This window comes from Neodiprion fabricii, chromosome 3 (genome assembly GCF_021155785.1).
Source record: "Neodiprion fabricii isolate iyNeoFabr1 chromosome 3, iyNeoFabr1.1, whole genome shotgun sequence".
Classification (NCBI taxonomy): Eukaryota; Metazoa; Arthropoda; class Insecta; order Hymenoptera; family Diprionidae; genus Neodiprion; species Neodiprion fabricii.
The window spans coordinates 32,185,433-32,199,339 of record NC_060241.1 but is presented as its reverse complement, the minus strand read 5'-3'; the positions used below and the strand labels follow the sequence as shown (position 1 = coordinate 32,199,339).

At 37.9% G+C, this 13,907-nt stretch overlaps 1 protein-coding gene across 1 annotated transcript in view; it reads right to left on the bottom strand.

The window, feature by feature from the left end:
- Positions 1–13,907, bottom strand: part of LOC124178315 (mucin-5AC-like) — a 91,702-nt gene that overhangs the window by 23,954 nt on the left and 53,841 nt on the right. Inside the window, exon 6 of the mRNA XM_046561552.1 lies at positions 4,537–4,810. Within this exon, the coding sequence (XP_046417508.1) occupies positions 4,537–4,810 (274 nt within the window). The remainder of the gene's footprint in view (positions 1–4,536; positions 4,811–13,907) is intronic.

Genomic DNA, 13,907 nt, shown 5'->3' with positions numbered 1-13,907 from the left:
TGTGGTCTCAATTAAATGCTTCACGTAGAGACGTACGCGCCGGTTAGGCATTACGCAATAACCGTAATTGAAGAGTCGAATTGAAATAAGGCGTACAATGCTCGACAGCGCGAAAAACGTACAGTGGGCAATTTGTAACATGTGCAACAGGCGTTTTTCGAGCACGATGTATACGTAAAGAGCTACCAATATACATATTGTATACTTTACGTCAATTTTCGCTCTTTTTTCCAACCATAATTCTCTCATCGCGTCGATCATTATTACGGTATATAGAAAGAAACGGGGGCAGACGTGAATAAACAAACCACTCACTGTTCAGCCGTGTTGAAGAAAAAAGGAGAGAATAAACGAAAAGGAGGAATAACAGGATAAAAAACACATGCAAAAAAAAATAAAAAATTCACTCCGATACCAAAGTCATACGCTCCGGCAACGTTCACCGTAATTTCGAGTACCGGTATAAAATTAATTTGATAACTTGTTGCAAAGACGAGAAAACTTTTTTTTGCCAAAAATAAAAAAAAGCATACGAAAAAAAATTCGACAAGATTTCGATGCTGGTGGTTGAAAAACGTTCGAGGTAAACGATTGAGACGCATATTTCACGCGTTTGATAACATAGTTTATTATATTATACGTAATATACATATGACTGTAGAAGCATTCGCACGACTTGTGCGACACCAAGCAGCTATTGAAATATTGTCTCTCGCTTGTCGGGACATTTAATTATGTATAATTATACCGATAAGACATACAATTTAACTCCTGCTCCTCCAACATTTATAATGAAAAGACGAATCTTTATGCTACGCGATTAAAATTTTTTAATTTAAATATCTACGCTGGAAATTTTGCAGAGCGTGTCATTGTCTTGTACAGCTTATACTGTTGATCGAGCACTTTGTGCTCAAATATACGTGTATGTATGTACTTCATACGTTCTACACGTGCCGAGAGTAAAACGAAGACCACCGATGATGACCTGAACTTGGCGACCTCTCGTTATATTATCCAACATTTTATCAACTCGTCCACAGACAACGAGATGTATGTTTTATCTGTATGATATTAAGTAAATATTTTTACTCCGATGTGAAAAAAAGTGTACGATTTAAATCTAGTGATAAAAGGGGAAAAAAGAAAAAAAAAGGAAACTGGATTATTGTCATAGAAAAACTGACATATATGAGAGAGAGAGTGAGAGAGAGAGAGAAAAAAGGGATGGAATGTAATTTAATTATCATCGTATCGAAATGAAAAGACGATTTCCTATCACCCGTGCGTTCAAAGATAACACATATAATTAATTAAAAATTGTACGACGATTCGAATCTTCCCTCAATAAAATGTGTCGTTCAAACGTGGAGGAATTAGCAAGCTGATCGAGCGACCGTACTTTACAATAATCGCCACGTGTGTAAAACACGTGCGCTCTGCAAATTGATGCTGTTATACATGTATATATATATATATATATGTACACACAGAGATATATCGGTGCGTGCACATTAATCTTTACGACGTATCGACCACTATAAGCCAAAGCTACGCGATCGTCACATGTGCTCGAGCACGATCAACAACATGCAGTAATTGCGGTGTGTTCGCCACGTTCAAAGTTTCGCATGCAGCCATTATTCATTCCGACCTCAAGATTATTCGGTCGAGGCTTTTCGACGGTGATTTCAGGTTTGCAGATTTCTTTTTCTTTTTTGTTTCTCCCCCTCCTTCAATTTATAATGCGGTGTCTCGTTTATATCGTACACTGATCTACATCGTGAATATTAACGCAATGAATTTAAATGTCCCAAGCCCACTGTCGCACGTTAATCAATCTAATATACATTTCAAGCGAATTAAGAAGTTCGTAATGAGAACAGCGTTATATCTCAAAGGTTGATTCGTGGATTACGCAATATTTTATTCCGGTAGCTCGAACAGCATTTTCAAGTAGCGTAGGTCAGGTCGGTCAGGTTTACGATACTTATGTACGTCTCTCGTGTTTGTAACACTTATCCCTTTAAGTCATAGTGGTAAGTATTCTTACCGCCTATTTTTATATCCATTTTTCGTATGTTTAGAGAACTTTGAAAACGTATTTCCTTGCGCGTTTTTGCTATTTCTGATAGTATACTAATAGGTTTTCAATACTCGAGAGTAATTATCGCGATATGATGTAAGTTATTATTGTTAGAAGCATCTTGATAGAAAAAAATCGTAATAATCGAAGGAATAATTCATTCCCGAAAAATTTACCATCCTACACATAACCATGTTTTACATAAATTATAAGTTTTTGGGGTCGCTGATTACTAATTTGAAGCCAGATTTTAAAGAATCAAGATGGTTGATCCTGCATGGCGGACTAAGACTTCAGATTCGATCGAATCCGGAGCAAAAATTCTGTCCAGGGGTTTTCGGGATCGCTGTTCTGAAAATTCAGTATGTCGAATCCAATCAACGACCCCATAACACGTGATTAAGTTTTTTGACTGTATTCGATCAAATTTGAAATTTTTTAAATGTGATTTTAAATTTTTATCAGCGACCCCAAAAACTATGGAATACTATCTTGTTCTAAAAATTTACTCCGAACAATAATGTGTGACTCAAAAAGGTTATACTATAGACTTATCGAAGTAAATGGATAGCTTAATTGCACGATTATCGTAAAGAATTATTATCGAATTACCCGATCTCTTCAATCGTTAGAAAACATGCGGCAACTTGTAAAACCTGTTCAAATCTTGGCAATTGATTGTAATCAATTAATTAATAATTAATTATTACACAATTGAACCAGGTAACAATTAAAAAAGGTGATAAATAATTAAGAAAACTTGTCAATATTTCCATTTTTAAGTGATCATTCTGCTTGTGTAGCTAAAATTTCAGACGACAAAAAAAAAATATATATATATAATCCCATGAACACAACATGTACATAAAAATATTGTAATAAGAGTTGCACAACGCAAACCGGCGTGAATTTTGATATCTTGAACATTACATCAAAGGAGGGAGATAAGAAAATATAATCAATAAACTCTTGTAAAAAATTACTTTCGATAAGGTATAAGACAGACGAGTTAATAAAAATGTCAAATTCTACAATCTACAATGTCATTTCTCGCGAGTCTCAAAAAAATGCCATGTGATACGGTACGGGATTTTGTTTTTCTTTTCTTATCGTATGCCAGGTGATGTCGGTAATCATACACGTCCCGATGCAATTATCCTGTTGAAAGTTCACTCGGTAAAGTACACTTCAAAGCAGCCAATTGAAAAATGTATATGATGCATTCTGAGTCTAATCACGGGGTCATCGACCTGATACCGCTGGATTTTGATATCCGATATTTTTTTTCCCCCGTAAAATACGAATTTGAATATTTCGAAGTATTGGTTAAATTTTTTAGGGGTTGTACTAACTCAAAAATCATAAAATTGAGGGAAAACATGATGAACGAAATATTCAACGTCATGAAATTTTTTTTTACAGACGTCACAGCTCGAAACAAATATTTTCGTGATAGTCCAAAAATGGGATACAAGGAATCGGTATTCTTGGGAGATATTTTTTTTTCATTACCTATTAATTTTAAGCTTCATAAAGTGTAAAAAATTTCACCAATATAAAATACTTTATATTTTTGGCTTGCGTGACCCCCAACAAATGAAACAGCAATTTTTAAAAATTTGAGATCACATCTCGGGCAAAAGAAAAAACTATACATAAAAAATATAAAAAAATAACGATTTGACTGGGAATCCCTCATATACATTCAATTTAATTAAAGCACAAAGTCTGCGCAGCCTGCTCAAAGAGACACCCAAGTTGCGATAAATCGCGATTGGTTGATCGAGAAACACCGGCGAAAAAAAAACGAAAACAACATCCAACATATTCAAGAAGGCTCGTCATAAATTTGCAACAAAGTTCATAAGCGTGATACTGCTGTAATTATAACTAGTCCCTCCTAGTTGTACCTACATGGCATCATCGACGTATAACAGATCGTAAATAAATAATATCCAACAACGAGAATGAAAAGAGAAATACGAATATGCACAGACACGCACAAACCTTATCCCCCCCCCCCCCCCCCCCCCAATGTTGTTATTGTTCTTTTCGTTTCTTCAATTACTCATCGTTTTATTAGGAACATAGATCGCGGTAAAATTTGAACCGAAATTCGACAATAAGCGACAATTCTTTGAAAAAACTTTTTTCCTCCAACTTGACGGGTACAACTATTTCATACTATCTCATATTGGCTACATATATACTCCGAGTGTATCGACGTTGTAGAGGAGTTTAAAAAATATCAAATAGATTTTTAAGCCACGCTATCGATGAGTGAAGGAAATTTCAATCAAGAAAGATTAGAAAATTACGGCTACGTACGCAAATTAAACAACCGCTCGATACCCGCTTCACACATACACGCCACTATACATAATACTGGAAATATTAGGATAATAATAATAAGAAAATAAAATAAGATTCTGATTGCGAACAGCACGTACCCGTTCCGGTGTCGTTTGCTATCGCTGCTGGCTTCCAAATCGACGACAAGTGGTGGTCCCCCGCCGTACGAGTGATTCGAATGATTCGAATTGTGATTATCTGTGTAATGATTATGGGAATTGTTGTGATTGTTGTGATGCTGTTGGGAGGTTTGGAGCGTCGTTAGATGTCCGGAGGTCGGCGGCGTCCCTCGGGAACTCGAGCCGACTGGACTGGCTCGTTGTATCCCGTAGTGGTTCCCGTTTGTTCTGCTGTTCTCCACCGGCTCCTCCTCTGCAACAGGATATGAAGGAAAAAGATGAATAAAAAAAAATAAAATAAAATACCACCAATTAACTAATTCGTAGCAACGGTGTTTTGCAAGCTTTCAACAACGATGTGAAATAGCCCAATCATAAGTATACCGAGGAATGAATTTGGGTTCTTCTGCTGATTCTTTCTTGGCAACGATTACAGATACGTATAATAATAATAATAATAATGATGATGATGATGATGATGTCAATATTAACATCATTAATGATAGTAATGATAATAATAACAACAGCAGCAGCAGGTCCGAGTCTTTGCGTTCGGAAGACCGATTCTCAGCTGTTTCGACCGCCAACGGATGAATTCCCGTACCGACTGAGGACAATTTGGCACCGGGCAGAATTTCATTCTGAGCAATTATCTTTCGATTCCAAAGATAGTCACCGCACCCGGATAGTCGAGACAACGAACTCTCGCACAGCTCACTGCTCTCGGCTCCATTCTGACCCGCTACCACGACGTTGCACAAATGCTTCTGTGAATGGCCAGAGAGACTCGTCTAAGATTAGCGTAATGTAGGGGTAGGTAATACACTTTTCAGCTCCATCGCCGCTCTGCGGCAATAAACTCGAAAGTAGGAACGAATTCGAACCAACTTGTTGTAAGTATATGGTGAAAATCGGACAATTTTCGCGAACGAAACGTCGAATGACATTTGACACGCGTGAAATTTTCAAGTCTTTCAATCGTACTGCGAAAATATGAATTACATGCTTGTATTTTAGTATCGATCAGTCGGAGGGAAAGCCGTTTGCGTTTTCCGTTGGATATTCCAACTCGCTAGTCAGCTCGAATACATCGCTACGAGAAAACGCAGCACCGCACGCTTTGTCGTTTTCTTGATTCCTGTGCACCGTCCGCTTCTCTCGGGTTGTCCATAAATCACCGAGCACGTGTCTATGCACGTATATAGGTATAACCGACTCATTCATGCACCAAGGAGAGTTGGCAGACCTGCCGCATTTCTGGTTGGCTTCCTAAATCTATTCTCGACTTGGATAATTAACGCACCGATATAAAACGACAAAGACGTAGTTTCTTCTTTATATATTCCTCATCGAATCGAGAACTTGTGAAATCCATTGTCTCGAATCAATGATCGCCGCGTCGTCTTGTAACGAATGAAAATCACTCCTCACCACTTGCCGGGAGGAATTGAATAGAAGCTCCAAAAGCATGTTTCCATGCGATTGGCTTGTTTGTTTCTACTACAAGTATCATCTTGCGAGAGACGTTGACAAGACCATCTCAGCTGCTTATCGTTGGTTTAACTGATAATAGATCATTCGTTTTTCGTATGCTTATCTTCACAGCCGGTGATTTGTAACCTTGTAAGAGAGACAGAGAGAGAAAGAGAGAGAGCGACGGTGTTCGAATAGAAACTGAATAAAAAAATATCACTTTATCACTACAATCTTGTATACATGTTACGCCCCAGAGGGTGTGGGCATCGCTTTTTCAACGCCAAGAGAAAAGTCTGACGATGAGGAAAGCTACGATAATTTTCAAGTTTTTCGCATCTTTCCGCATTGTTGTTCGAACCGATCGCCGGTGTGGCATTGCGCAACAGATAAAATGTCCGTATTTCTTTTTACCGTGAGAATGAGAACGAATTCATCCCCTCGTTACAAGAACCGACGATTCTACTCCTCTGTTTTACCTTAATTGCAATATCCGGATCGCGCCCGAAGTTGACAACATTTCTTCCATTCATCGATAAAATTAACCGACGAAATTAGCCTCATTGTCTCGCTAGTACCGTAGGGACTTCGTAACTGAAGAGAAATTCTGGGGTTTCGCGATCGTGTTCTCGTTACGTACTTTCTGCACGCGGCACAGCGTAGAAGTAGAATGGAATTTATGTAACCCTAAATTTTACCCAGTCAATAACCATACATACCTAATTTCATTCGCCAAAATACAAAGGAGACTGTCTCGTGTCCATAGAATCGAATGTTACGCAGGAACCGGTAAATATATAGACTAAGGATACACGTGCCCGGCAACGTGAGGGAAACGGGTTAATCAATTCCAATTATCTCGCACAATTCGCACGATTCATTTGCAAACGATGTCCGATCCGTAAATAAATTTTCTACACAGCTACCCCGACTCGATGTTTTTTCCTCTTTTTTCCCCTTCGTGATACAGCATAACTGAATATCCCTTCTAATATTTTGTGACACAGCCGAGCACGTTAAGACAAAGAGTTTAACATCCTCGAAGAAGGAATTATTTTTACTGACAAGCAGTCGTTAAAGTTATCCTGAGAATAGAAGATTCGACCATTTGAATTGACCAGATACCTAATTTCTTTATTAATATTTAGAAAGCTTGTGTGTTTGTGCAAGTTGTCCCAAGTTTTTGGTAACGGAAAATAATTACCGAAGACGCGTGTAACAACGAACCTACATGACATCGTATTACGTACCGAAATTACACCGAAAAAATAATCTCCCGCTAATTGGAGCACTTTGACTGAAAGACAAAAAGCTCTCGACCATTTGATCCAACCACCTCGTTCATTAGGTTTGACAGCCAGTTTTCGGCGAACGAATCGACCTCAAGTTACACATCCCACGTGTAATGCACGGTTATACACGGTGAATGGACTTCGAGTGTAAACTTAGTCAATTAACCTTTAATTATCAGCTCGGCAGAGTTAATTGAACTATTACAGCTAATTAATTCGAGCTGTTATCGTCACAGGCCGCGAGACGTGATAAAGTCAAGTTCGAACCACTGAACCAAACGAACCTAAAGCACGATCCTCCCCCAGTTTACGAGTAAAAATTGAACTTGTCCGCGGATATTACTCGTTTCGTTCCACCATTCTCATACGTCGATTTCTTGTTACACGATTGAGGAATTGAGGAAGCGAATGTGATAGTAAAGATTGCTCCGCGAAAATGTGTCAAGGTCATGGGTATAAGTGCAGACATCGCTCGGCCACTTTACTTGGCGCAATGTCGGACCGACTCTCTGTAGCAGAAATTGTGCAACGAAACTCGGAGGGGGGATTATAGCCTCGCATCAATGGCAAAATGCCCATCGCCTCGTTGACTCAGCTCGATGTTCTTCCTTCTCATTTTGATTCGCATCAATTATTCGAAACTCCCGACGTTTCATCGTACCGACACTCGGCCTTTGCGTTAACATGGATATTATTGTTCTTTTTCTTTTTCTTTTTCTCTCTCGCACGCAATTACGTGAATTCGATGGAACCGTGAACCGGATTCTCTGTAAGTATCAACGACTGCGCCAGTAAACGATAACTTTCCGGTATCGAGTTGGTAATAAACGATTCTGCAAAACTAACGACCGCTGGCAGAACAAGGATTTTCACAAAGTAGGACGTTCTTCCGGCGGTGTGTAAGGATAATTTTCTCGTCTCTCGGAATCTTATTACTCGAATTCCGACAAAGTGATTTCCCAAAATTCAGGCAAGTGCAATTAGCTTCGATCGACGAAATCGTTCGCACCGAAGTAGTTACCAAGGTTTTTTAATACTTTATTACCGCATCATATGTACGTCTTCTTCTTTCTTTCGACCTTTTTCAACACTCAGTTTTCACCGGCTTGCACAACGAGTTTATTCCACTTGACTTATCAAGCCCAGCTCGTACAAGACCCAATGGATAATTAATCAATTCATAGCGATTCAAGGGTTGATTCTGCACATGCTACACGAGCAAAGTGGAAAGCTTCTTTCCACCAGCTTCTCTTACAGCTCGGTTCACCCGTAAGTGGATTCTTCTACTGTCTAGACATTTGTTAGATGGAAAAATATAATCCGGCTATATAGAAAAACAACTTGCATGATATTACATACAGAAACGGTATAAAAATAAAGCAGTTACGCTTATCGAGGCTTGGTGAATTTCCCTCTCAAGCATTCTTTCAGGATAAATCCCCTCAGTCGGATCATCGCGAATTTCCCAAAAGATCTTCAGTCTGTATTCCGTTGATAAAATACTCGCTTATCGACGAGTCTTAGATCTAACATATTTGAATATATGACATGTTTACGGGACGCGTAACGTTCGGTTTTACACACCACTTGAACTGACTCATCGTCGGTTGGTAAATGAACACGGCGAAAGATGAAACGGGCAAACGCGTGTACCTATATTGCAAAATTAATACCGAATCAAGTGCGATCGAGTGTTATAATTATCATTTCGAGATGCCGTAACTCTTCCTCTCCGTATCACACGGACGTTGGCTTTACTTCGGTGACGAGTGGTTCAATTACCTCCTCCGACTCCCCCCCCCCGTGTAAATTTAAAAATGGTGGTGAACCTGACGCTGCACTTTCTTGCGAATTCGTTACATTCCAAAGCTACAGATCATGACCGAACGAAAATTATCAACTTTTCTCATATCCTGCAATTAATTACGCAATCTGTAATTTGTTCAACAAACTTTTCAAACTCGTATCACGTTATATCCACGCGAATTAACATTCGACAATTCTTCGCCTCTAATTGAAATGCTACCCATTATCCCTCGGTAAGAACAGATCACAGATATCAGGCTTCTGGGTTTTTGTGTGTGGATCTCTGTGACTCGTTAAAGTCATTCGGCATATTCAACGTATTCGAAACGAGTGACAGCAGCCAAGCGGCCAACTGGAGCGTGAATTATGATCTCTCGAATGCATCTCTATTCTTTACCACGAGAGCTCACCTCGACCGAAGCCGAGGTGAAGCTACTCGTCGAACGGACTCTGGTGACCTCAAGGAGAAAGGAAGAAAACTTCTCTTCTACGTAGAACGGAGCAAGAAGCCTTTCCCTGCTTTCCGCGCCACGCATCGCCACGTTGCCCAAGAATTTGCACCGCTTTAAATATAATTTATCGCTGCAGCAGGAATGCGATGCAATGCAGTGCAATGGAGGATAGAAATGAAAAATAGAATAAAAATACGCAGTCAAGAATTAACATCAAAGCCTTATTGTTAACTCTGCAGGTTCAAACATATTATTACCCGTATTACAATAGTATACACTTAATTTCGACGTCATACTCAATGATTATCAATCTCGAATAAAGATTCATTATTGGTCGTGAAAAAAGAGCCATGAAACTCGTTACGTATATTCAAATCAAATCAAGGAAGATTTCCGGGTATATAGGCAATGCCGTTGACACGAATCGAATTATACACACACACACATATATATATATATATATATATATATTGCTCGGTGAGTTTTTGGTGCGCAAGAACTCGACCAGGCTTTTATTCGTCCGAGATTCATAATCGTTAATCATTAATCAAGATCCGCGAGCTCCTCTATATCTGGGTGTCAAAGATCGTACGTCATTGTAATAAATTGAAAAGTGAGTGATCAAGAGGCTTGCTTCGATTTAGTACAAGACATCGAATTTATCGCTAGCTGTTATGTTATGTGTGTGCGTATAAACTCTTGAATAAACAACGTTCAACGTCTTGTATAAGATTCGTAAATTATATAATCTAAATTCTGTCAGATTGCGAACCCTATTTGTGCAAGGTCTTAATAATTTCCAATCATACAATTTCCAGTCTCAATAATAGTCTGCGGTCTAGTTAAAATTAAAATACGTAAATTGCAGCAGAAAAATAAGTAATCAATTTTTTTGTTTCGATACCTGCACGGTATGAGTTACTTTTCAACATCGTTTGTAACGTTTTCTATGATTTTTCCCAACATTATCTACGACAAATTGATTTTCTTTTTCTTTTTCGACCAGCTGTGCATCGTTCGTTGTCCGGAAGTGTAATTTAAATTTTTCTCACAACGTGAGAATTCGTGTCTAACAAAGATGAAAAGAAAGAGAACCCAGATGTAACTATACGTCGAAATAAAAAAAAAGTGTCGGTAAAAGATTTTTGTACGTCGGCCAAAACTCATAAAAAAAGCTATCAACTGGCATGAAAAAGAGAGTCGAGAACCATAAATTTAAATACTTTATTTATTAATATACCGACGATACATTATTTTACCGATCTATTTTCTTTTACATTTTTTTCTCTCCCTCAATATTATGCAATACTTTATACATATACCTACATGTATTATGTATAAGTGTATAACAGAAAAACGAGCGCATCACTATTTCCATCGAAAAATTTATCCTAGTATTTATACAGGTTTATAGGTGACACAAAATTTAAATATTTTAAGAAACTATACACCTACCACAACCATTATTCTGAATATCCACATCAACAAGCTGAGAACATATAATGTTATACACGGTATTGCGATGGGTGATAAAACTTTGCATTCAGTTCAAAGCCATAACAAGTGCCGTTCCATAAATTTTTCTGTAATCTAAAAAACTGCAAGGTTGGAATTTGAAATGTGAAAGCCTGAATTGAAGGCGAGAGAAAGAGTGAGAAATTTACCAAAGTTATTGCACTTATTTCATTCGGAGATAAAAAAAAATAAAAGATATTCCCAATCGAAAGTGTCGCAAATTTGATGAGTTTTGTAAACTGTACGTGGAGGAATAAATTTCTGTATCCTGTATGAGGGAATTATGCTGCACTAGATCAGTCGTATGTTTGAACACGTGAACCCCAGTGACGATGCAACAACGATACGGATATTGATGCAGATGGAAAATCAGGCTACGTACAAAAAATTTTACGATAATTTTATAACACGCCTCGCCAAGCAGTCAAATTTTGATATGAAAAAATTCGTGAAATTGAAATTTTTTTCCACAAAACTGTTTGTATTATTTTGAAACTATATATTATAAAAAAGATTCTCCTATTCTGTGAGAACATTAATGCTCTGTAATAAGAATCTCGTGTAAAATTTTCCTAAATCTAATATTAGATTTCCTACAGAATAGCCGAAGAAAATTTTTTATAATACATAATTTCAGAGTGGCGAACAGTTTTTTTTTTTTTTTTCAATATTCAAATTCATGAATTTTCCGTATAAAAATTTGACTGCTTTGCGGGGCGTGTTACAGTTATGGAAAATTTTTTGATTTAACCTGAATTTTTTCTAAACAACGTGATTGTTTTTTGGGGAATGAGCGCAAAGAAATTCCGACATTACCCAAATAAGAACCACCCCAATACGCATTGCCTGACATAAAATCAGTATAAAAGCTGCATTCGTCTGTATTGTTGCAACTCTACAATTTTCACTCCTTTCTTATCGTGTACGCGTAATACTTACGAACAGCTCGCTGATAGCCCCAACTACTTATATTATTACAGTTGAGGTGAGTTGAAGTGGAATTTTGAAAATTGAAAGAAAAAAAATACTATAATTTTGAAATACGGATAGATTGAATTTGAGAAAACGAAAAATGCACCGTAAAATCTTAGCTGTTATAAGTAACGAACATGCGAGTGTTATTATTATACCCTCTCCAGATTTCTAATCTGCATCAATCTCACCTTGACAACCGAGTGGTAAAAGTTGTAATTGTTTCTCGAATTAGTGAAAGAGAATAATGAAAAATAAAAATCAACTTGATTAAAATAATAATATACTAGATTAAAAAGTTGCTAAAGCGCACACACAAACACACGTACACATAAATATAATGTATAAAACACTTGAAAATGACGATATTAAACAGTTTTTCAGCTTCTATGATATCATGAGTTGTAGATAACAATTGTTAATCGGTGGCTGGCTATACTCATTACTAGATATAACAAGCGTTGAACGTTATACGATAATCTAGCGAGAACAACATTTCGTGCAATGATTCTAAGAAAGGATAAGGGGGAAAAAAAAATATATATGAGTAAATAAAAAAAAAGCGAAAGAAATGAAACTAGAATTTACCCTGCGGTTTGTGTTCGTATGAAAAGTATCTCGACTTTGTGAAATTAAAGTTCGTAACGTTAGATTAATGCATCGATGCGTCGATTTTCTTTTCGATTGGGTCCAAAAATTTCATAAGCCGAGATTAAACAGAATGCTCGCATTTGGCAAACTAAATCCCATAAAAATCGTTCCGACGCTAAAAACCACTGATAATTTTTCTGTCAATGTTCCGTTAAGTTAACCATGAAAATTTACGTGTAATATCATCCATTAGAAACAATCAACGAGGTTTGATTAAAATACACGACGCGTTGAGGGAAGGAGGCGTTACAAGTCGGCGTGCGAGACAGACACGCGTGTCGGGCAAGAAGGGGTGGGGGGGGGGGGGGGGGGGGGGCGAAATGATTCGAGTGGGAGGAGGGGGGCACACTGGTGGAACCCTGACCCAAAAATAGCGACCTCCGCAAGTTTCGGCAGCCTCCAAAGCTACAGCCGACCAGCGGACGATGACGCGTTACCTGCAAGGCATCGATATGCTTTTTCCATTTTTTTTTTTTTTTTCTTTTTTTTCCCCCTTTATATTACCCGACACAGGCCCGAGGTTTAAATCGAGGTTATTGCAGAGGGTGGTCGTAAAAAAAATGCGGTTTCGAGCTCCCCGAGTTCACCGTCGCGGGTTTTTTTTACCTTGATAATTATGAAAGGTGGAATAATTGTTGCAGTAAAGATTGTATTTTTATCAGAGGTTAGAGAGAGAAAAACGAAAGCCCTTCAAATTTTTACTCTACGAAAAAAGACGAGTTAAAATTAACGAAAAAAAGAAAACCTCATCAAACCTGATAAATCGTTATTTTCATGCATATTTGTATGCGTGTCAAAGAGTACGGTTACGGATTCGTGGGAAATTATATTCGCGTCATATATAAATGCACGACGATGGGATGGATAGAAATGTTCGATACTTGAACCTCGAATAGTTTAGCGTAGAAGATTGAAAGGATTGAAAAACCAGCTGAATTCCAATCCCCGTCTTCCGACCTCCGCCATCTTTTATTATTTTCTGGAGAAATTCGTATATTCTAAAACCACTAGAGTTTCAAGTCTAGGTACACACGACGTAACCTGCTCAACGATCAAAGGCAATGCGACACGATAGAACGACGCGATTGGTAGCAGCTGTTGAACTCTCGAATTACAATCCTGGAACATCCAAGTCCAAGGCCACGAGGGAAGAATGCAAAAAAAACTAAACAAGTAAACAAATAAATAA